The sequence below is a fragment of the Cetorhinus maximus genome, chromosome 7 (genome assembly GCF_964194155.1).
Source record: "Cetorhinus maximus chromosome 7, sCetMax3.hap1.1, whole genome shotgun sequence".
In the NCBI taxonomy this organism is placed as follows: domain Eukaryota; kingdom Metazoa; phylum Chordata; class Chondrichthyes; order Lamniformes; family Cetorhinidae; genus Cetorhinus; species Cetorhinus maximus.
Window position 1 is genome coordinate 8,462,409 of NC_135885.1, and position 23,239 is coordinate 8,485,647.

Here is a 23,239-nt window from a genome sequence, read left to right on the forward strand (position 1 = left end):
GAGAGTGGTGAGAATGTGGAACTCGCTACCACAGGCAGTGTTTGAGGTGAATTGTATAGATGTATTTAAGGGGAAGCTGGATAAACACATGATGGAGAAAGGAATAGAAGGAGATGCTGGTAGGGTGAGATAAGGTAGGGTGGGAGGCAGTTCATGGGGTGAATAAACACCATAGACCAGTTGGGCCAATTACAAGTGAGACACAAAATTGCATCATGGGCAACGTTTTCCCCCTGTCGGGGGGATGTGCGGGAGCGGGTGTGGGTGGGGCAGCCCTCTGATCGATGCCTCCGATCGGCGCCCCCAATTGGGGGCGTGCTGCCATTTTTCATGGGCAGGCCATTTAAGGCCCACCCAGTGTGATGTCCGGACGGAAGCGCTCTGCGCTCCCTGTGCGGGCGGGCAGGAGGGGGATGGCAAATGTGGAAGTGTGCTCCTTCACACATGCACGCAAAGGAGCGCCCCCATCTCCCTGAGACTAAGTGCCGCCTCAGGGAGATCGGCTCCCAAAGGGAAAAAGTTATTATGTGGAAAATTTCATTTACCATCCATGTCCCCTCATGTGACAATATCACATGAGGGGACATGGACATAACTTTAAGTAAAAGTGAATCTTAATTTTTTAATTCAGTCATGAAACCCCATCCCGCCTGTGGATGAGGTTTGATGCTTTTTCAGGTGTCCGCCAGCGCTCCCGACCTGCCCGCTAACCTTAAGGTTGGACGGGCAGGTCCACGAATTGGTTTAATTGCTTTTTGAATGGCCTCAATAGGCCGTTGACAGGTCGGCGGACACACAGCTGAATCGGCTGAAAATGCAAATGACGTGGGGCGATGTCATTTTACGCATCAGCGAGCAGGCTGAGCATTTAGCTCATTGGGCAGGCACACGCTCGACCCGACCGAGGGTAAAATGACGCGCGACGACATCAGGCAAGCGTTCCGACGTCATCGTGCACTCATTCTTTGACAGTGGGTCCTTCTCGATTCCTTCCTGAGTCGCAGTGGCTGCGATGACTTCTCCCAGAAGGCTTCAGTCACTTCTCACCAGCGCCCTCTGTTGGATGCCCTTCCTCCTGTTGAGTGCAAGAGTCCTTCTCGATTCCCTCCTGAGTCGTGGTGGCTGCGATGACTTCTCCCAGAAGGCTTCAGTCACTTCTCACCAGCGCCCTCTGTTGGATCTCTCACAACATTTCAGTCGGCAGGCTTGCACCGGAGTTGGCAGCGCTCCCGCCAACAATTAAAAGGCCTAATAAGGCCATTAAAAAGGTAATTAAAAGAAATTCTTTGCTGCCTGTCCAACCTCATGGTTGGCGGGCAGGCGAAAAGGCCAAGCAGCCTTTGTATTTTTTTTTGGAAACCTCATCCACGGGCAGGATGAGGTTTCCAACTGCAAAAAAATTAAAATAAAACTTTAATTAATGTCGTGATCCCTGCCCATCTGTCAGAGTCACATGAGGGGACATGTTTCAGAACATTTTAGAAAGCTTTATTTTTCATTTTGAAGAATGTCCATCTCCCTGATGCAGCTCTGTGCCTCAGAGATTTTCAAGCGAGCGCCTGTGCACGTGCGTCAAGTTCAGGCTCGCCCTCTCTCCCCCCACCCCACCCCCCGGCCCCTGGCAACACTGAGCTCGCGTTTCACGCTGGGCGGGCCTAAATCAGCCTGTCGGCATGAAATCGCGGCGCAGCCCCCGATCGCGGTCGGCTTCCTGACCGCCCCCACCAAGCCCGCCCGACGAGGGAAAATTCCTCCCTGTCGGAACACAAGCGCATAGTTCAGCCCCGGGAGCCTTTTCGATATTCCATACAATCATGGCTGATCTTCCACCACGACCCCACTCTCCTGCCTGCTCTCCAAATCCCTTTATATATTAAATGTCAAAGACACAGACCCGTTGACTGGGCCGGACGATATTGTCGTTTAATTACCGGTTTCGCTTTTGTTTCACTGCTTTAGGCCCAAGCCTACCAAAGAATGATGTGATTGTAGCTGTCAACTGGACTGGAGTTTACTTTGTTGACGAACAGGAGCAAGTCCTCCTGGAACTTTCCTTCCCAGAAATCACTGCAGTCACCAGCAGCAAGTAAGTACTGGGCTAGAACCCAAAAGCAAACAGTCAAGAAATCCGAATTGGAAGACAATATTAGATATTACAGCTTTGGGGTGGGGGCACTGGCTTTACTACCCTTACTTCAAATTTACTACAAAAAAAAAGAATGGGATTAGTATCTCTTGATTGGAATTAAGGGTCCTAAGTGTATCATGGAATAATACAGCACAGAAGGAGGCCATTCAGCCCATCATGCCTGTGCCAATTCTTTGGGTCTAATTGAATAGCCTTATCACTCTCCTGCTCTTTTTACCCTCATGGCCGTGTAGCTTTTCCTCCCTTCAAATATTTATCATATTTGCTTTCAAATGTTACTATTGAATCTGCTGCTACCATAGTTTCACCCAGTGCACAGTAAGTGTTTAAAAACAACACATTTTTTTTCTCACATTTAGTGCATGAACATCACCGAAACAGGCCATTTAGCCGAAGTGGTCTATAGTGTTTATTCACCACATGAGCCTCCTCCCACCCTACCTTATCTCACCCTTATCAAAATACCCTTCTATTCTTTTCTCCCTCGTGTTTCTTTTATTCTTTCATGGGATGTGAGCATCGCTGACAAGGCCAGTATTTGTTGCCCATCCCTAATTGCCCTTGGACTGAGTATTGTTAGACTATTTCAGAGGGCAGTTAAGAGTTGACCGCATTGCTGTGGGGTTGGAGTCACATGTAGGCCAGACCGGGTAAGGACGGCAGATTTCCTTCCCTAAAGGGCATTAGTGAACCTGATGGGTTTTTACAACCATTGATGATGATTGTTATGGTCACCATTACTGAGACTAGCTTTCAATTCCAAATTTATTGAATTTAAATTCCACTAGCTAGTGGATTCATCAATGACCTTCCTTCCATCATAAGGTCAGAAATGGGCGTGTTCGCTGATGATTGCACAACGTTCAGCATCATTCGCGACTCCTCAGATACTGAAGCAGTCCATGTCCAAATGCAGCAAGACCTGGATTCCATCCCTAGTGGAATTTTAACCTGTGTCCCCAAAGCATTAGCCTGGGCCTCTGGGTTACTAGTCTAGTGACATTAACCACTATGCCACCGTCTCCCCTCTATCCAGATGCCCTTTAAATACATCTACACTATTCACCTCAACCACCTTCTATAACAGCAAGTTTCACATTCTAACCACTCTCTGGGTAAAGATGTTCCTCCTGAAATCACGAGTGGATTTTTTCGTGACTATCTTGTGTTTGTGACTCCTAGATCTAGTCTTGCCCCCAGGTAAGAAACATCTTCTCTAATGTCTACTCTTTCATCGGTTCACCCCTCAGTTTTCTTTCTCTCCCACATGCGGGAGAGAAGATTTCCGATCTTTTCAACCTTTCCAGATTCCGTTTTAGGATCGTTCTAGTGAATCGTTTTTTTGCACCTTCTCTAATAAATCCTCTCTCTATAATATGGAGAACAGAACTGTTCACTGTATTCCAAGTGCAATCAAAGCAAGATGTTTGTCCCCTTAAACTGGAGGCGAGCCTAAATCCAGCTTTAGGTAGGATTTTTCTGACAGCAGAAAACTCACCCTGTTGAGGCTTTCACTGCTGATCTCACTTGGACAGGCCACAGATCAGTTGTTTTTGAGAAATGGGGTGACTTCTGATGTTGCAGTTAATCCACCTTATTAGAGCAGAGTATAGAAAGGCAGTGTTTGAAATGAGTGATGTTCCATTGCCCAGAATTAACATCCTTTGCTCTGGTCAAATAAAATAAATTGAACCTTGATTATATTTTCAGGACAATTACAAGAAAGACGAAACTTAAACAAAATTGCGTTGTTTAACATTTATAAAAACATGACAAATCAGAGCAGGAGTGGACTAGTCAGCCCCTTGAGTATTCTCTGCTATTCAATATACCTAGCACAAAGGGAGATGGTTGTGGTTGTTGGAGGTCAGTCATCTCTGTTCCAGGACATCACTGCAGGAGTTCCTCAGGGTAGTGTCCTCAGCCCAACCATCTTCAGCTGCTTCATCAATGACCTTCCTTCCATCATAAGGTCAGAAGTGGGGATGTTCGCTGATGATTGCACAATGTTCAGCATCATTCGCGACTCCTCAGATGCCGAAGCAGTCCATGTCCAAACGCAGCAAGACCTGGACAATATCCAGGCTTGGGCTGACAAGTGGCAAGTAACGTTCATGCCACACAAGTGCCAGGCAATGGCCATCTTCATGCAAGAGAGAATCTAACCATCACCCCTTGACACTCAATGGCTTTCCCATTGCTGAAACTATCAACATCCTGGGGGTTGCTATTGTCCAGGAACTGAACTGGACTAGACATATAAATAGAATGGCTACAAGATAAGGTCAGAGGCTAGGAATCCTGCAGTGAGTAACTCACCTTCTGACTCCCCAAAGCCTGTTCACCATCTGCAAGGCAGAAGTCAGGAGTTGGTGGAATATTCTCCGCTTGCCTGGATTAGTACAGCTCCGACAACACTTTAGAAGCTTGATACCATCCAGGACAAAGCAACCTGCTGATTGGCACCCCTTCCACAAACGCTCACCACCGACGAGCAGTGGCAGCAGTGTGTACCTTCTACAAGATGCACTACAGGAACTCACCAAGGCTCCATAGGCAGCATCTTCCAAACCCATGACTGCTACCATCTAGAAGGACAAGGGCAGCAGATACACAGGAACACCCTCACCGAAAATTCCCCTCCAAGTCACTCATCATCCTGACTTGAGAATATATCGCCGTTCCTTCACTGTTGCTGGGTCAAAGTCCTGGAACTCCCTTCCTAACGGCACTGTGGGTGTACCTACACTACATGGACTGCAGCGGTTCAAGAAGGCAGCTCACCACCATTTTAAGGGTAATTGAGGATGGGAAATAAATGCTGGCCTAGCCAGCAATGCCCAGATCCTATAAATGAGTTTTTAAAAAATTATCATGGCTGATCTTGTACCTCATCTCCACTTTCCTGCCCATTCCCCAAATCTCTCGATTCCCTGAGCGATCAAAATTCTATCAATCTTGGCCTTGTATACACTCCACAGTGGAGCAGCCATAACCCTCTGGGGTAGAGAATTCCAAAGATTCACAACCCTGAGTGAAGATATTTCTCCTCATCGCAGGCCTAAATTGACCCCTTTATCCTGAGACTCTGCCCCTGTATTCTAGATTCCTCAGCCAGGGGAAACAACCTCTGTATCTATCCTGGTCAAGCCACTTCAGAACCTTCATGCTTCAATGAGATCAACTCTCATCCTTCCAAACTCAAGAGAATATAAACCCAGTTTGCTCAGTGTCTTGTCTTAGGACAACCCTCTCACACCAGGAACCAATCTATTGAACCTTTGCTCTACTACCTCGAAGGCAAGTGTACCCTTCCTTAAATATAGAGGCCCAAAGCTGCACTCTATTCCAGATGTGGTCTCAGCAAAGCCCTGTACAATTGTAGCAAAACTTCCTTTCTTCTTGTATTCCAAGAAAAATAGGAGGATGATGCAAAGTGTCGATTGCTCTTGAACTTCAGAGGTGATGATGACCGCAAATGGTACCTGGGTTCCACCTTAGCTGAAACCTCTCTGTACTGTGGCACTGAGGGGGTAACGTGTTTGTTACCCTGGTTCCCTCCTCCAAAAGGGCAAATTCAGAACCTTGGCTATGCTGAGATCTGTTAACACCTGGATTGGTAACTGGGGAGAATCTGCTTTCTTTCGCTTGGCCTATAAGCCCCCATGGCTCCCAACATCTGGATCAGGGGTCACATTAGTGAAACTTGCCCTATCGTCCATAGGAAGATCATGGCCTAGCAAAGCCTGTATGAGGACTTCGGAAACTTCAGAACCGGAGTAGGCCGTTCAGTCCCTCGAGCCTGCTTTGCCATTTAGTCAGGTCATGGCTGATCAATAGAAGGATTTTGTAATCCTTAAGATGCAGCTTGCGTTATATAGTGCTGTTAACTAAATAAATCTCAAGGAGCTTCATAGTTTTGATTATCAAACAAAATATATGACAGATGACCAAAAGTTTGGTCAAAGAGGGAGGTTTTAAGGATTATCTTAAATGGTATAGAGAGGTGAAAATGTTCAGGGAGGGAATTTGAGAGCTTAGGCCTTGGGTAGCTGAAGACATGGACACCAATGAGAGAGAGCGAAGAATTTCAGTGATGCTCAAGAGGCCACAATTGTGAAATTGGAGGAGGTTACAGAGGTAGGAATGGGAAAAGCCATGGAAGGATTTGAAAACTGGGATGAGAATTTTATAATTATGATATTGCCAGGCTGAGAGCCAGTGTAGGTCAGTAACCAGGTGTTAGGTGAATGGAATTTGATTCATGTGAGTTTGTAAACACTTAGGGGTACTGCTTGACTTAATCTCTAAATTAGACTAGACTCACCAATTTTCAAAGAATACTGTATTCTTGTCTTTTTTTATTCTTTCATGAGATGTGGGTGTCGCTGGCAAGGCCAGCATTAGTTGCCCATCCCTAATTGCCCTTGAACCTTGCTAGGTCATTTCAGAGGGCAGCTAAGAGTCAATCACGATGCTGTGGGTCTGGAGTCACGTGTAGCCAGACTGGGTAAGGACGGCAGATTTCCTTCCCTAAAGGACATTAGTGAACCAGACGGGTTTTTAAAATAGTAAAGGAATAGCTGTCATGGTCACAACCACCTGAACTTTAGGTTCCAGATTGTATTTATTTAATTTAAATTTCACCACCAGCCATGATGAGATTTGGACCCGTGTCCCCAGAGCATTAACCCAGGCCTCTGGATTACTAGTAAAGTGACATTACCATGATGTTACCATCTCCCCCAAATGTATGCCAAATACAATGAAAGGGCACCAATATTTGAACCCTGAATAAAGTTGCTATTCAAGACCTTTGGTTCATTTCGTAGCATTCTTCAACATCTCAAAACAGCAAGAAACAATCTAACCATTGCACCTTGACATTCAATGGAATTACCATCGCTGAATCCCCCACTGTCAACATCCTGGGATTAGCACTGACCAGAAGCTGAACTGGACTAGCCATATAAATACAGTAGCTACAAGAGCAGGTCGGAGGCTAGGAATCCTGTGGCAAGTAACTCACCACCTGACTCCCCAAAGCCTGTCCATCATCTGCAAGGCACAAGTCAGGAGTGTGATGAAATACTCTCCACTTGCCTGGATGAGTGCAGCTCCCACAACACTCAAGAAGCTCGACACCATCCAGGACAAAGCAGCCTGCTTGATTGGCACCCCATCCACAAACATTCACACCCTCCACCACCGACGCACAGCAGTGTGTACCATCTATAAGATGCACTGCAGGGATTCACCAAGGCTCCTTAGACAGCACCTTCCAAACCCACGACTGCTACCATCTAGAAGGACAAGGACAGCAGACACATGGGAACACCCACGTTCCCGCAAGTTCCCCTCCAAGCCACTCACCAGCCTGACTTGGAAATATATCACCACTGGGTCAAAATCCTGGCACTCCCTCCCTAACAACACCATGGATGTACCTACACTGCAGGGACTGCAGCGGTTCAAGAAGGCAGCTTACCACCACCTTCTCAAGGGCAATTGGGGATGGGCAATAAATGCTGGCCTAGCCAGCATCCCACATCCCGTAAATGAATAAAAACAAATTATCTGGTTATCTTGTTGCTTTTAGTGAGAGCTTGCTGTGTGCAAATTAGCTGCTGTGTTTTCTACAGTGACTACACTTCACAAAGTACTTTGTTGGCTGCAAAGTACTTTGAGATGCGTGGCTGTCATGAAAGGCACCATATAAATTAAGTAGTCTTGTCTTTTTTTTGTAGCGGGGAAGAAGCAAAACTGAGGTAAGGGCAAATGAATGTCCAATTGGGTGAGCCTGCTACTTTTGGTTGATGTTGGCAATGTCACTCGTGCTTTAGGATCCTAGATAAGGAATTGGTTCTATGCACCCCTGGATTTGGGTACAAAAAACTCTCATCAACTTATTCCCCACCACACGGAAATTGCAGTTGTGGGCATTTGTTGAACAGCATTTGTCTTTTCTGTGATCCCTTTATTGCTTATGTTCAGTCAAAGCCCAAACAATAATGGTTATCTAGGTGAGAAACTAGAATGTAGCTAATGCCTGTGAAAGCTGCTCATCCTTCCATAAATTAAAACAACGTATTCAGTAGGACAAGGAAGAAAAAAAGATAAAGTACCTTCAGAGTAGGGGTTAGCGAGCTTGTGGGCCTGTCATATTGAAGGATGAGAGGAAGGGTACTATTGAAATATCAGAAATTAGTGTCACTGCTGAAAAGCCTCCATGTTTGGATTCTAGGGGAGGCAAAATGCAAGGACAGAGCTTCACATTGGCGACCATTAAAGGCGACGAATACACCTTCACCTCCAACAATGCAGAGGATATCCGGGACCTTGTGGTGACTTTCCTGGAGGGGCTGAGAAAGAGGTCAAAGTTTGTTGTTGCTCTGCAGGATAACCCTAACCCTGGTGAGTGAGAGAGAGCTGGACGGCTCTTAACAGTGTTTCGGTAGTCGGTAATCCAAGGGTCCGTACAATGTTAAAAGCTGCCTAAATGGCCCTTCATATTTGCCTGAGTGAGGAGATTGTTTAGAAACCCATAGACACGTGTATTTTTTTTCCTTTTGTTTTGGTCACTTAGCACCCAAGGGCCTTCCTCTCTTATTCCCTTCCATCCCCATCCCCCGTGAGAATCGGGTTGCTGACTGGCTAGCCTTCACGCTCTCGCCGTTACTCAGCCCTTACATCCATCCTGCCTGCCTACCCCAATTGGGAAACAAAGAGACTCATGACCCAATCGGATGTTGCTTGACTGTCAGCCAATCAGCCGCTTTTATATCTGTTAAAGAGAAATGTTCAAAGAAAAATGACAGAAAAGAATCATTTTTAATGTCCCTATGATTTTCCCCCATGATTGCACACCCGCTGTGTCCCAGAGATAGACCTTCAATTCCTGGAGACCCCAGGCCAATCCTGGAGGGTTGGCAACCCTACATGAGAATTCTCCCTTTATTCTTAGAATGACCATTCTTGATTGGAGTCATCTTCAGGCCTGTGCTTCTATAGAAGGGAAAATAATTTTCCTCTTCCAAATCCAGTGGCGTACGCCGTCTAAATCGTGCAGGGTAAGAGTAAAACTAAATGTGGGAAATATAATAACCTATTCACTCTCTGAAGCTCCCCCACCCCCACAAACTTGCACCAAATGATTACCTGACTCAGGCCAGCTGGTCTAATGGGCAGGATTTTGGTTTTGGTGTCGGGACCCGAACGCCAGGATCATTTCTGGGTTCAAACCCCAGACAGGGTCACCCACTGCAATTTTTGCTGCTCCCACCCCCCGCCACCAACTCTGCTGCTGGAAGGACACCTCTTCTCACTGACCATGTTTTAGCCGCCACGTGGGTACCACATTCCGACTGGAAAATTCCAGCCAATGAGGGGAGGGGGCTTAATCGACCCCTTAGTGGCCTCGATTGGCTCCCCGCCACTGGCGGGCAGGTAGCCATCTTGGCCCAGCCCGACCTCCTTAAAACTGTCCCTGAAGCCAGGCCATGCTGGCGAGTGGGCACACCGGCCTACAATGGGAAAATTCAGGGCTCATCCGACTCCGTTCCCACCTCCCCGGGCTTTCAAAACCTGCCCAACGCTTCCCAAACAATGACTTTGAAACTGGGCACCGAAAGGTATGATCGTAACCTGTGGAGCCTTTCAGTTAGACCAGGCTGCTCTAGCAGGTTAACCCGTTTGCCTGCCTTGGTTCCATATCCCTTGCCTAACAAATAAAAACAATCAATCTTCAAATCGATTCCCGCAGCCCCTTTCACCTTTCTCAATGTTGAGGTTAGTAACATTGATGCTTAGGAACCTTCCTGTTGGGTGATAACACCACATTGACCCCCACTCTGGCTGGTTGAAATGTCGATGCTTCTGTTTCTTGTGCAGTTGGCGATGATTTGACATTCCTGAGCTTCATGAAAGGAGACTTGATCCTTCTGGATCATGATACCGGGGAGCAGGTGATGAACTCTGGCTGGGGCCACGGAACGAATGAAAGGACCAAACTGAAGGGCGACTTCCCAACGGACTGTGTCTATGTATTACCTACAGTCACCAAGCCACCAGCTGAAATTGTGGTAAATACTTTTGCGTTTTCAATATGTTGGCTTTTGGCATAGAGGAAAGAATGGGCTTGCATTTATATATAGCACCTAATGGAGTCCACTGGATATCCATCCCAAAGTCCTTCACGTCAAATAAATTACTTTTTGAAGTATGTCCACTGTTATATAGACAAATGTAGCAGCCAATTTGCATACAGAAAGATCCTACAAACAGCAATTGAATTAAACGATTATTGAGTATTACTGAAAAGAGTGACATGTTGTCGAAGTTTTTCATCTTGCACTCATCAGGGCAGATGCAAGAATGCCAAATTTCAAAGGGAGCAACAGTTTATGCTGCATGAGAAAAGGATGCTTATTGGTTGGCAAGTTGAGGTGTTGCCATGGTGAATGCACCGGAGAACTATTGTCCCTGGTGCATTCTCCAGTGCCTGCAGGCAGGGGAGAGGAAAATCAGTCCTCACCCCCTTTGTCAATCACTATCCAAGTATATGGGCGCCACTGGCAAGGCCAGCATTTGTTGCCCATTCTAATTGCCCTTGAACAGAGTGTCTTGCTAGGCCATTTCAGAGGGCAGTTAAGAGTCAACCACGTTGCTGTGGCTCTGGAGTCACATGTAGGCCAGACCGGGTAAGAATGGCAGATTTCCAATTGAACCAATTTCCAAGTGAGCCAATTGATAGTTTCATGGTCACCATTACTGAGACTAGCCTTATATTCTGGATTTATTAATTGAATTTAAATTCCACCAGCTGCAGCAGGGTTCAAACCCATGTTCAAATTAGCCTGGGCCTCTGGATTACTAGTTCAGTGGCATTACCACTATGCCACCATCTCCACTGGATGAGAACAGGGAGGGTTGGGCTTGGCTGTAAATTCTCCCACAGTTGAATAGTCTATTGATGATCATGTTCTAGGCTCTCAAAGACCTGACTTAGTGTCCAGAATATCAGGATATATAATCGACACCACCATTAAAATGTCTTTTTTTATTTGTTCGTGAGATATGGATGTATTTTCCATCCAAAATTACCTTTGAGCAGGTGGTGGTAAGCCATTGCCTTGAACCACTGGAGTCGGTATTCCCACAGTGCTGTTGGGGTGGGAATTTCCAGAATTTTGACCTTACATATTTCCAAGTCAAGATGTTGTGTGGCTTGGAGGAGAATTTGTAGGTGGTGCTGATCCAAATTGTCCACTGCCCTTGTTCTGCTAGGTGGTGGAGGTCACTGGTTTGGTCATGTATGTGCTTATCATTTGTGGGATCTTGCTGTGCACGAAATTAGCTGACAAGTTCACCCAAATTCACTTGAAAAGTAATTCATTGAAAACCTTCGTGTCCCAAGAATATGAAAAAATGCTATAAAAGTGCAAGCTTCATTTTGCTTCTGTCTTCCTTCCCAGTTCTTCACTCAACTGGACTTCCTCCACAGGTGAGCTTAGATATTGAGTTGCAACATCTAACATCTAATGTTTCCATATTTAGTTGTTTGGCACTACAGAACCTGAGTATTTCTGAAAAAAAACACAAGTTGTCGAATCTTTTCATCTTGCACTCATCAGGACAATTCACCTGAATACCAAATGTAAAGGTGGTAACAATTTATAATCACAAAGAGAGTGCTAATTGGTTGGCAAGTGGACTCTGGTAGTGCGTTGCTATGGAGAATGCACCATTTTCCAGCAAGTTAATACATGGCAATAGGAATTCTAGATATAACTATCTAATTCCCACTCCTTCCTTTCTATCTCCACCACCCCTGCTTGCAAATGCTGGGTCCAATTGCAATTCAATGACTACATCTCAAAATATTTATTTATTTAAATGCTTTCGGAAGTCCTGTTATCATGAAAGGCGCTATACAAAATACAATCCTTTTTCATTGTTGTCCTGGCTATGATGGGTACAAATCAGGAATGGATCTAATAACCTTCCTTCTCTCGTTTTAATGCTAAGGCCTTGTGCCATCTGACTCATAGAAACTTGCAGCATAGGAGGAGGCCATTCTACCCATCCAGCCTCTGCTGATTGTTTGAAAGATCTATCCAATTAGACCTACTATTCTGCTGGCTCCACACAGCTGGCAAATTATTCCTTTATAAGTATTTATCCAATTCCCTTTTAAAGGTTCTGATTGAATCTGTTTCCATCGCAGAATTCAAGCAACGTGTTCCAAAAAATAATTTCACTTCTTCATCTTCCCTCTTGCCGGTGATAATTTTTTTTTTCTAGTTATCGAATCTCCTGCCAGTGGAAACATTTTCTCCTTATTTATTCTACCAATTTTGAACATCACTCTTAAATCTTCCCTAAACCTACTTGGCTCCCAAGGAGAAGTATCCCAACAAGTAAATACTTCTTGACTTGTCTTGCAGTGCCTGGTTACCATGACGCCAGGCCAGAGACAAGAAGCCATCAAGACATCCCAGTTGTCCATATCAGAGTTGGAGGAGAAGGTTAAGCCTTACACGTTGGAAGAGTTCTCGTTTGACTACTTCAGGTAGGTCACCTCCTCCAACAAGAGGAGAGAGAAAAATGTTGACATGATTTCATGACATACTTGAAACATTTCCAACTAAGTGCTTTAAGAGTTTGGTAATCTTTTTATTTCCTTGACTTTTTCTCAAATCCTAGGCCACCTCCGAAGCACACCTTGAGCCGGGTGATGATCACAAAGAATCGTGGGAAAGACAAAATGTGGTCTTGCACCCGGGAGCCAATCAAACAGCCTCTACTGAAGAAGCTGTTGAACAATGATGAGCTGTCTCAAGAATCCTGCCTCGTGTTCATAGATATCCTTTTATGCCTCCTCAGGAATGGGGTCTTCGGTGCCGATCTGCTTAAGAAATACTGACCCAATAACACAAAATAGTCATTATACGAACGTGCAAATTAGGAGCAGGAGTAGGTCCCTTGGGCCAGCTCTGCCATTTCATAAGATCATAGATGATCTGGTTGTAACCTCAACTCCGCATTCCCACCAAATGGGTATGTACCTGTTGGGTCAGCGGCCAACTGAGCTTGTTCATATTGTATCCAATTCTGGGCACCACACTTCAGGAAGGATGTCAAGGCCTTGGTGTATGTGTGAAAGAGATTTACCAGAACATTTCTCAAAATGTGAGACTTCAGTTAAGCGGGGAGACTTGAGAAGTTGGGATTGTTTTCCTTAGAGCATAGGTGGTTAATTTTGATAATTAGCCATAGTCCGCGAAGGATCATGGGCATTTCTCTCCATTCGATAGAGGCAATTGATCATATATAATTTGGGGGGAGGAGGCGTGGGGCAAGGTGAGGAGGCAGGTCTCCATGAACTGCCACAGCCAGTTTGGGGATTGAACCCATGACTTTGGCAGCCATCTACATCATGTTCTAGCCATCTAAGGTAATTGCCCTTGTCTCCCACCTCAGAGATGCTAAAAGGCAGATTTAATAGAGGTGCTCAAAATTATGAAAGGCCTTGGTAAATCAATAAGAAGAAACTGTTTCCACTGGTGGATGGGTCAGTGATCAGTGGACACAGGTTTAATGTGCTTGGCTAAAGAGCCAGAAAGGAGATGAGATATGTTTTTTACTCAGCAATTAGATATGGCCCCATAGAATAGAATCATAGAATGGTTACAGCACAGAAGGTGGACATTTGGCCCATCAAGTCTCTGCTGGCTCTCTGCAAGATCAGTTGGTCCCATTCCCTTGATCCTTCCCCACAATTCCCCTTCCCTGCAATCCTTTTCTCTTCTGGTGCTTATCCAATTCTCTTTTGAAAGCCACAATTGAACCTGCCTCTGCCACACACTCAGGCAGTGCATTCCAGATCCTAAGCACTTGCTGCTTAAAAAGGATTTTCCTCACGTAGTCAGTGGATCTTTTGCCATTCACCTTATATTGGTGTCCTCTGGTTCTCGACCCTTCCCACAAATGGGAACAGTATCTCACTATCTACCCTGTCGAGACCCTTCATGATTTCAAACACCTCTAGACTTAATTACCTGGGAGGGATTCAATAGCAATTTTTGAAGGAGAATTGGGTGTATACTTAAAGGATGAAAATAAAGCTGCAGAGCTGCCAGGATAGAGTAAGGGGGGGGTGGGAATAATTGAATATCTGTTTCAATGAGCTGGCACAGCTATAGAGGGCCTAATGGCTTCCAATGCTGAATGATCCTATGATTAGAGGTGTTTCACAGTTAGGAAGTTAATACGGTTTAGTGCATTCTTTGTTCGTGTTTTCTCCCTGTCCACAGGCACCAGTCACCCTCCCCCAGTATCTTTTCCTGGTGTCCCTCCTTCATCCATGAGTCTAGATGGTGAGTGTAGAGTGCCTCCCACCAAAATGCTTATTCTTCATCCAGGAATGTAGAGTTTGGCTGCCATTTCAGTACACCTTAACAGGACTGGGGCTAATGTCCTCGTAGGGAGGCTTGCTAATGCTGTTTGGGAGGGTTTAAACTAGATTGGCTGGGGACGGGAACCTGAGGAGAAATGGAGTGGAGAGGAGAAAAACTGAGAGTGGGAAGTAGTGGAGTATTAACTGATAAGGAGGATAGATCAGAGTATAGTCGTATCAAAGTAATTGAAGTACTTGGAGAGTTTTATAGAATTAGAGTAGGCAGTAGTAAGTCATTAGATGGGGCCAGAGTAAGGGGGAAAGTAAGAACAAGCCCAAATCCGGGTTAATGTGCATGTATGTGAATACGTGGAGTGTGGTTAATATGATTGGTGAACCACGGCTGTTATGAGAGGGCAGGCGGTATTTGCCAGGCTGACCAAATCCACAAGGGAAACTTGGCCCCGCTATCACGACAATTTTGCAATTTGTATTTATTACGAGAAGGTTTGTGCACTGAAGTCAGAAGTAATGAATCCACTACCACCTTTAGAGATTTTAAAGATTAAATTAAAACATCCCTTAAGAAAAGAAGAGCAAACTTTAAACACACAGGATTACAGTTATAACAGTTCCCCAAATTTCTACTTAACCAGATTCCCAACTATCAACACCACCCCCCACCCCCCGCCCCATTTAAGGCAACAGCCCAAATAAATTCCAAATGTATAAAGTCATCCAGCAATATTACCACAAGCACCCACTGGACAAGGGACTTCCAAAGGCTTTTAACACAACTTTGGTTGCTGGAACAGCAAACTTCTGCAGGATGGCTCGAGGCTTTTCCCCAACAGTCTGTTTCACACTGTCACCTTTCAAGATCTCACACGGTCACACCTCACACAGCCTTTGATCCTTCTTTAAATATATTTATCCCTTTTTATCTGTAAGTCCTAGAGTCATAAAGGTCTACAGCACAGGAAAAGGCCCTTCGGCCAATCGAGTCTGCGCCGGTCAAACAAGTAACTAACTATTCTAATCCCATTTTCCAGCACTAGGCCCATAGCCTTGTATGCAATGGCATCGCAAGTGCACATCCAAATACTTCTTAAATGTTATGAGGGTTTCTGCCTCTACCACTCTTTCAGGCAGTGAGTTCCAGATCCCCACCAACCTCTGGGTGAAAAATTTCTTCCTCACATCCCCTGTAAACCTCCTGCCCCTTACCTTAAATCTATGCCCCCTGGTTATTGATCCCTCCACCAAGGGGAAAAGCTCCTTCCTGTCCACCCTATCTATGCCCCTCATAATTTTATACACCTCAGTTATGTTCCTCCTCTGCTCCAGGGAAAATAACCCCAGTCTATCCAATCTTTCCTCATAACTAAAACTCACCAGCCCAGGCAACATCCTATTGTTTCAACTTGCCTTTAGAAGTTACTTTTCCCAGAATATAAAAATCTTTCATGTTATCATTATGGCCAGCACTTTTGGGAAAAATCAATGTAATAACCTTGCCTTATTTATCTTGCCAGTTTTAAACATTTTCCATGTCTCTTTGAAAATCAACCACCTTTCCTACTTATTTAAAAATGCAAATTTCATTCACATTGTCTCTGCTGAGACCTCACCCTTGTTTACTCATCTCCATTTCAAATGCCTGTCTTACACCTCATTTCTTTGATAATTTAAACCTTGCAGTCTAACCATCTCTAGTTTAATTAAATTAGCCACACACAGACACACGCACACACACACACACACACACACACACATATATACACACAAGCCTGCTTTAAAATCTCCTACAATAATATTAGGAAAAACATGATTGTTCCTTGACAAAGCTCAGGTTGATGAATGAAATTATGGGGCAGGATTTTCAGGTCATGGGGCAGGCATGGTGGACGGGTCTGGGAGCGGCAGCAAAACAGGCCCCCGCCCGCAATTGGCCTCCGACTGCAATTTCACGCTGGCTGGCCAATTAACGGCCAGCCAGTGTGAAGCGCGCGCTGAAAGGTTCAGTGCTGCCGGGGTGGGGGCGGGAGGAGGGTGAGCGCTGAAGTCCGTACGGGCACGGGGAGGGAGCGCGCAATGAAAGCTCCCTGAAGGCAGAGAACAGCCTCAGGGAGCTGACAAGTTTTAAACCAGGAAATAAAGATTTGGAAATGCAGGAAAAAATGTCCACACATCGGATTCCCTCACATGAACATATAGGTTATAAAAATTCTGTCAAAACATTTTTTAAAATTAATATCGAAAACTTCATCCCACCCGTGGATGAGGTTTCCTGAAAAACCCAGACGCCCCCTGGCCAATTCGCCTGCCCGACATCATAACGTTGGACAGGCAACGAAAAACCGGACTTAATTAATACATTAATGGCCTTAATAGGCCTCTTAATTGTCAGCGGGCGCGTTGCCGACTCTCACGCACGTCCGCTAACAAATATCGCGCGGGGATGTTGGGACGCTGGTCAGGTGTCATCGTGTGCTATTTTATGCCTGGTCAGGTTGGGCATGCGCCTGCCCAGGGGTTGTAAAATTCTGCCCTTTAATATTATTGCTGTGACAGATACCTGGCTCAAAGCAGGGAAGGACTGGGTGTTAAATACTCCTGGGTACAAGGTGTTTAGGAGAGACAGGAAAGGAAGAAAAGGGGGGGGCAATGGAAGTATTGATTAAAGAAAGCATCATAGTACTGGAGGGAGAGGATGTTCCAGAGAGGTCAAGGACAGAATCTCTGGCTAGAGATAAGGAATGAAAAAGGTGCAATAACGTTGATTGGTGTAGTATGTAGACCACTGTGTGAAAGGGATGTAGAGAAGCAAACCTGTAAACAAATTACAGAGAGTTGCAAGAATTATAGAGTAATTATAATGGGGGACTTCAATTACCTAAATATAGGATACAATCCAGAGCAGGCATAATTAATTGGGGAACGCCAACTTCGATGGGATGAGAATGCATCTGGGTCGAGTGAGTTGAAATCAAACGTTGGCAGAAAAGACAGTGGCTGAACAATGGGCTACCTTCAAAGAAAAAGTATTGAGGGCAATGTTAAGGTATATTCCCTTGAAGGGGAAAGGTAGGACAAATAAATCCAGAGTGCCTTGGATGACACGAAAGATAGACGGGGTGATGAAAAGGAAGAAGTGCGTGTATGACAGATGTCAGGAAGAAAGTACAAAGGAGAATCAGGCTGAATATAGAAGGCCCAGAGCGGAAGTGAAGAACCTAACAAGAAAAGCAAGGGGAGAGCATGCAAAGAGACTGGCAGCCAATATAAAAGGAAATCCCAAGGTTGTCTTTAAGCATATAAATAATAAAAGGGTGGTAAAGGTAGGGCCAGTTAGGAATAAAAAATGGGGACTTGCATGTGGAGGCAGGAGAAATGGCGGAGGTATTAAACAAGTACTTTGCATCTGTCTTTACAAAGGAAGAAGATGGTACTAGGCTGAGGCCAGAGAGGAGGCAACTGGTACAAGTCACCCCTGAGGCAGTGATGAGATACTGTGTACGTGCAAATTCATGGAAAACTAGTGTTGAGTCATCTAATTAATTTACTTACAAGCAGAATATTTATTAATGGACCATCAAAGTCCAGTTTTCTGCCTCTCAGTAAATTTCACAATGATGCTCGTTGAGTCTTTTGTTTGCAGTAGCACATATCTCATATATATAGCACATAGCTCATACTCCCACCTCTGAGTCAGAAGGTTGGAGGGTTCAAGTGCCACATCATAGAATTAAACACTGGGCAGCATCTTCTGGTCGGCGAGCGGGGAGGGGGCCCACTCACCAACGCGTAAAATGAAGCGGGGATACGTCGGGCGTACGTCCTGATGTCACCCCGCGTTACTTAGATTCTCAGTTCGGGGGGCATGTAGCCGAATTGGCTGTGCACCCGCCGAGCTTTCAACGGCCTATTAAGGCCATTCAAAAACTAATTAAGATGATTAATGGACCTGGCCACCCAACCTTAAGGGCGGGATGAGGTTTCATGAGGGTTTTAAAACTTTTTATGCAATATTTCAATAAAAGTTATGGACATGTCCCAACTCATGTGTCACATGAGGGGACATGGCAGGGAAATTGTTTTATCACTTTTATTTAAAGTTTTCAATCGGAGCCGATCTCCCTGAGGCAGTACTTTGCCTCAGGGAAATCTGTGCGCTCTTTCGCACACTCCTGACTGAGGGAATCACCCAATCACATCCCCCCCCCGCCCACATAGGGAGCACACAGCGCTTCCTGGCCGATGTCATGCTGGGCGGGCCAATTAAGGTGTAAAATGGCGGCGCACCCCCCAACCGGGGGTGCTGATTGGAAGGCCGCTCGCCTGTGCCCAATCCCTTACTCCCCCTCTGACAGGGGGGAAAATGTTGCCCGCTGTTGGCTGACACTCCCAGCACAGTGCTGAGGAGAGCTGCATTGTCAGAGGTGCCATCTTTCAAATGAAATGTTAAACCAAGACCCTGTCTGCCCCCTCGAATAGCAAAAAAGATCCCATGGCTCTATTTCAAAGAAGAGCAGGAGGGTTCTCCCTGGTATCCTGGCCAATATTTATCCCTTAACCAGCATCATTAAAACTGATTATCTAGTCATTGTTACAATTCTGTTTGTGGGAACTTGCTGTGTGTAATTTTGGCTGCTGCATCTCCTACATTACAGCAGTGACTACATTTCAAAAGTTACTTGATTGGTTGTAGTGTTTTGGGATGTCCTGAGGTTATGGAAGGCGCTAGATAAATGCAAGTTCTATCATTGCCTTGACTCCTCGTCAGCACCTGTTATGAAGTACATGGGCGACTATCCCTCCAAGAGAATGCGCTCGGTGAATGAGCTGACCGATCAGATATTCGAAGGTGCCTTGAAAGGGGAGCTGATGAAGGATGAGATTTACTGCCAAGTCCTTAAACAGCTCACCGATAACCATGTGAAGTAAGTCCAGTCACCAACATTGGCTGCTTTTTGGTGAAATAAGAACTGTCTGGAGTTATACATTTATTATTTGTCTATATATTATTTACAAACACATTAAGTCTAAGAGAATGACATTAATTGACTCAGAACAAGACTTCTTTGGGTGGGTTGAGTTTTTGAGTTTGAAATTTTTTAATTGCCGCCCAAATTTTGGTGTAAAAATTATCCCCTTTGTCTCCGAGCTGCTGGACTGCAGAAGGTGATTCCTCCAACCATCGATTGTATTAATTTCCATCTCCTCTCTCAAAGGGACACGGTTCCTTTGGATGGTTGTCTCGTGATCAGGACAGCTGCCACCTGGCATGTCTTGACTTGCCACCCCTTCCCCCGCCACGAGTTGGTACTGACCGCCCCCATTTCACTTGCCGCTTATGACTTACCGATGGGTCCGCTGTGTTTTCCATTAGGTATAGTGAGGAGAAAGGCTGGGAGCTGCTCTGGCTGTGTACAGGACTCTTTCCCCCCAGCAACGTCCTCTTGCCCCACGTCCAGAGATTCCTGCAGTCGAGGAAAAGCCACGTGCTTGCTCCAGACTGCATGCACCGACTCCAGAAAGCACTCCGGTAAGAATAAACCTTCCCATTGTTGACCCAGAATCTTTTTTCTTTGGTATTGGAATGTGTAAAGTATGTCCTGTCCTCCATTCCCCTCCAATCTCCTCTTCCCTTCCTTCCCCTCATCTATTGTTATGTTATTCGAAAAGAGTTAGGCTCATTATGCGCACACACACTTGTATGTCTCGAAAGCCGCCTTCACTCACTATGGAACTACGGTGAGGGCACCAAACAACAGGCTATAAGTCCACTAGCCATGTGGAAAGCTGCAAGAATAAAGCTCAAACATATGAGTCTAAAAGTGTGATTATTTCAAACTTCTGGGAGCCACAGGATGTAACGCCTCTTCTCTTGCCTTCTGTGGACAATCCAATACGCAGACACACCTAATGCTCCCTGTGGAGTCCGTGTCCTAATCGCTAAGAGAAAGCGTGAGCTACCCAGAGGAATCCATTGCCCAATGCAGTGTCAGATAGTGCAGAAATGAAATGCTAATAAGTCAAAGAACTTCAGATATCTACTGATCTTGGAGCACCCACCGATCCCCCTTTCATTTTGCCACAGCCATCTGAAACCCTAATACTCAGCCTGATGGATAATTAACCACTGGTCCCGAAAGATTCCAGCTTAACCATGGGTGCAACCTTCTTGTGTGACTCTAATGAAACCAGGTAAATGTAAAAGACCCCACAGGGCTATTACGCAGAAGAGCAGTAGCTTACCCCTTAATCAACATGGCTAAAAATGGATAATCTCCCCATTATCTCATTGCTGTTTGTGGGATCTTGCTGTGCACCAATTTGCTGTTGCATTTCCATACATTACAACAGTGACTACACTTCAGAAATACTCCATTGGTTGGAAAGTGTTTAGCGCATCCTCTGGTTGTGACAGGCATTATAGAAATATGAGCACCTATATTATAAATGAGATTTACAGAGTTGCTCCGTCTCTCCTTCTGTTGGCCATGTACAGGAACGGCTCCAGAAAGTATCCACCTCACCTGGTAGAAGTGGAGGCTATTCAGCACAAAACCACGCAAATATTCCACAAAGTCTACTTCCCTGATGACACAGATGAGGTAAGTGAAGGGTGTTAAACCCTGTGTAACAGTGTAATATCAGTGTAGACTTTAAGACTGCATTGAGTGAGCTGTTAGTCAATCTCCTTCCTTCTCTGGTTCACCAATGGCACGCTTTGAGTTAGCATGAGATGGCGGGAGTATTTGCAGCAGACTTTGTTCATATCTGATCAGTCTATCAGGTATGAAGGTGTAGCTTCTGGTTTCTCTCTCTCTCTCTCTCTCATGCTCTCACTCCATCCCTTTCAGCTTTTTCCCATAGTACATGGGGTCATCAAAATGCCATTTCCCCAGCTCCATTCATGTCAGGATTTTGTCACGCTCTTTCCCTGTGCTCCTGAAAACCATTCTTATTTTATACACTGAGATAAAAGCAAAATACTGCGGATGCTGGAAATCTGAAACAAGAACAAAAATAGCTGGAAAAACACAGCAGGTCTGACAGCATCTGCGGAGAGGAACACAGTTAACGTTTCGAGTCCGAATAATCGACCTGATACGGACTCGAAACGTTAACTGTGTTCCTCTCCGCAGATGCTGTCAGACCTGCTGAGTTTTTCCAGCTATTTTTGTTCTTATTTTATACACCTCCATTTCCCTGTCAAAGGTGCTTCCCACAGGCGAGAGTTCATCAGGATCTGGTTGTTCTCTGATCCTTTTTAAAAAGAGTTTATTGGTGGTTTATTTAACTAAACACCGCTCCTTCCATGGTTAATTGATCCCTCTGCCTAGTTTTATTACACCTGTCATTCACATTTTATACATTAATCAGTGATGGCACTGACCTCTTTGCACAGATATTCCTGATCAGACATTTAGCGAAAACATTCCATCATCCTTCTCTGAGGCACCCCATTGTTATCCTGTTTAGTTTAGAAAGCTTGTTGCTCTGATACAGATTAGCTGGAGAACCGGAAAGATAAACAATCTGTTTCCCATCATGTTGATATGATGCAGTAAAGTAAGAATGGTGAGGGAAAGGATTAAACCTGGATCTTTCACTGACCTCTAGGTCCAATCTATAATCAATAGATATCGGGTATGTATGGGCTGGTTAGTTGAGTGAGCCCCCAAGAGTGGTCCCAGATTGCTTGACATTTCTCCGATTCCAGGCAGATGATGATGGAGATGCACCTCAAAATATTAACATAGTTTGACAGTGTCAGAGTTCAGAAAACATCCATTCGACCCACGCTGGAGCTTGTCCTCCACACCAGCCCCTTCCCACCCTCCTTTGTGTAACCCAATTGGCATATCCTTCTCTTCCTGTCTCCCTTGTGTTTATCTGGCATCCTCATAAGCACCTAAGCTATTGGCCTCGACTACTCCATGTGGTTACAAGTCCCACATTTTATTTCAAGAAGTTTCTTCTGAATTCCTGATTGGGTTTATTGACTTCTGTCATACTTGATTTAGTCTCCTCCACAAGTGGAAACAACACCTTTCCACTTGCCTTATCCACTCGATCAGGTCATCAGCCTTCCCTTTTCTCGAGGAAAGATCACCAGCATGGTGATCATTTTGCTGAGTATAACTTCTAGTATCTTCCTTTTGATTGTGGTTTCTTTTTTTTGCATTTCCCCAGTATCTGTGTATCCCTCTTTTTAATAACATGAAGGCCAAAACTGTTCACAGTGCTTGAGTGTCAATTTGAAGCAATTATTATGTAATTAAGTAATACAAAAAAAAAAATCTCTTGACTCGGGAGCCCTGAGCGTGCTTGTTACATTTCCTCAGGCATTTGAAGTGGAATCGAGCACCAAAGCTAAAGATTTCTGCCAGAATATCTCGGCCAGACTGCTGCTGAAATCTGCCGATGGGTTCAGCTTGTTTGTCAAGATCTCTGACAAGGTAACCAGCTTCTGAGACAACAGTGAGAAAGGGAGAGTGGGAATTAAAAACCAAACTGAAGGCACTGGAAGTTTGAAGCAAATCTGAGAGTATTTTTTCTCATTCGTGGGATGTGGGTGTCAATGGCTATACCAGCATTTATTGCCTACCCTTGAGAAGGTGGTGGTGAGCTGCCTTCTTGAACCGCTGCAGCCCATGTGCTGTAGGTACACCCATGGTGCT

General features: G+C 45.1%; 1 protein-coding gene across 1 annotated transcript in view; it reads left to right on the forward strand.

Moving 5' to 3' along the window:
- Positions 1-23,239, forward strand: part of myo7aa (myosin VIIAa) — a 198,058-nt gene that overhangs the window by 153,829 nt on the left and 20,990 nt on the right. The window contains exons 33-41 of the mRNA XM_078545043.1: positions 1,960-2,086; positions 8,394-8,563; positions 10,040-10,230; positions 12,595-12,719; positions 12,854-13,011; positions 19,336-19,489; positions 19,939-20,094; positions 21,061-21,166; positions 22,904-23,017. Of these exons, the coding sequence (XP_078401169.1) occupies positions 1,960-2,086; positions 8,394-8,563; positions 10,040-10,230; positions 12,595-12,719; positions 12,854-13,011; positions 19,336-19,489; positions 19,939-20,094; positions 21,061-21,166; positions 22,904-23,017 (1,301 nt within the window). The remainder of the gene's footprint in view (positions 1-1,959; positions 2,087-8,393; positions 8,564-10,039; positions 10,231-12,594; positions 12,720-12,853; positions 13,012-19,335; positions 19,490-19,938; positions 20,095-21,060; positions 21,167-22,903; positions 23,018-23,239) is intronic.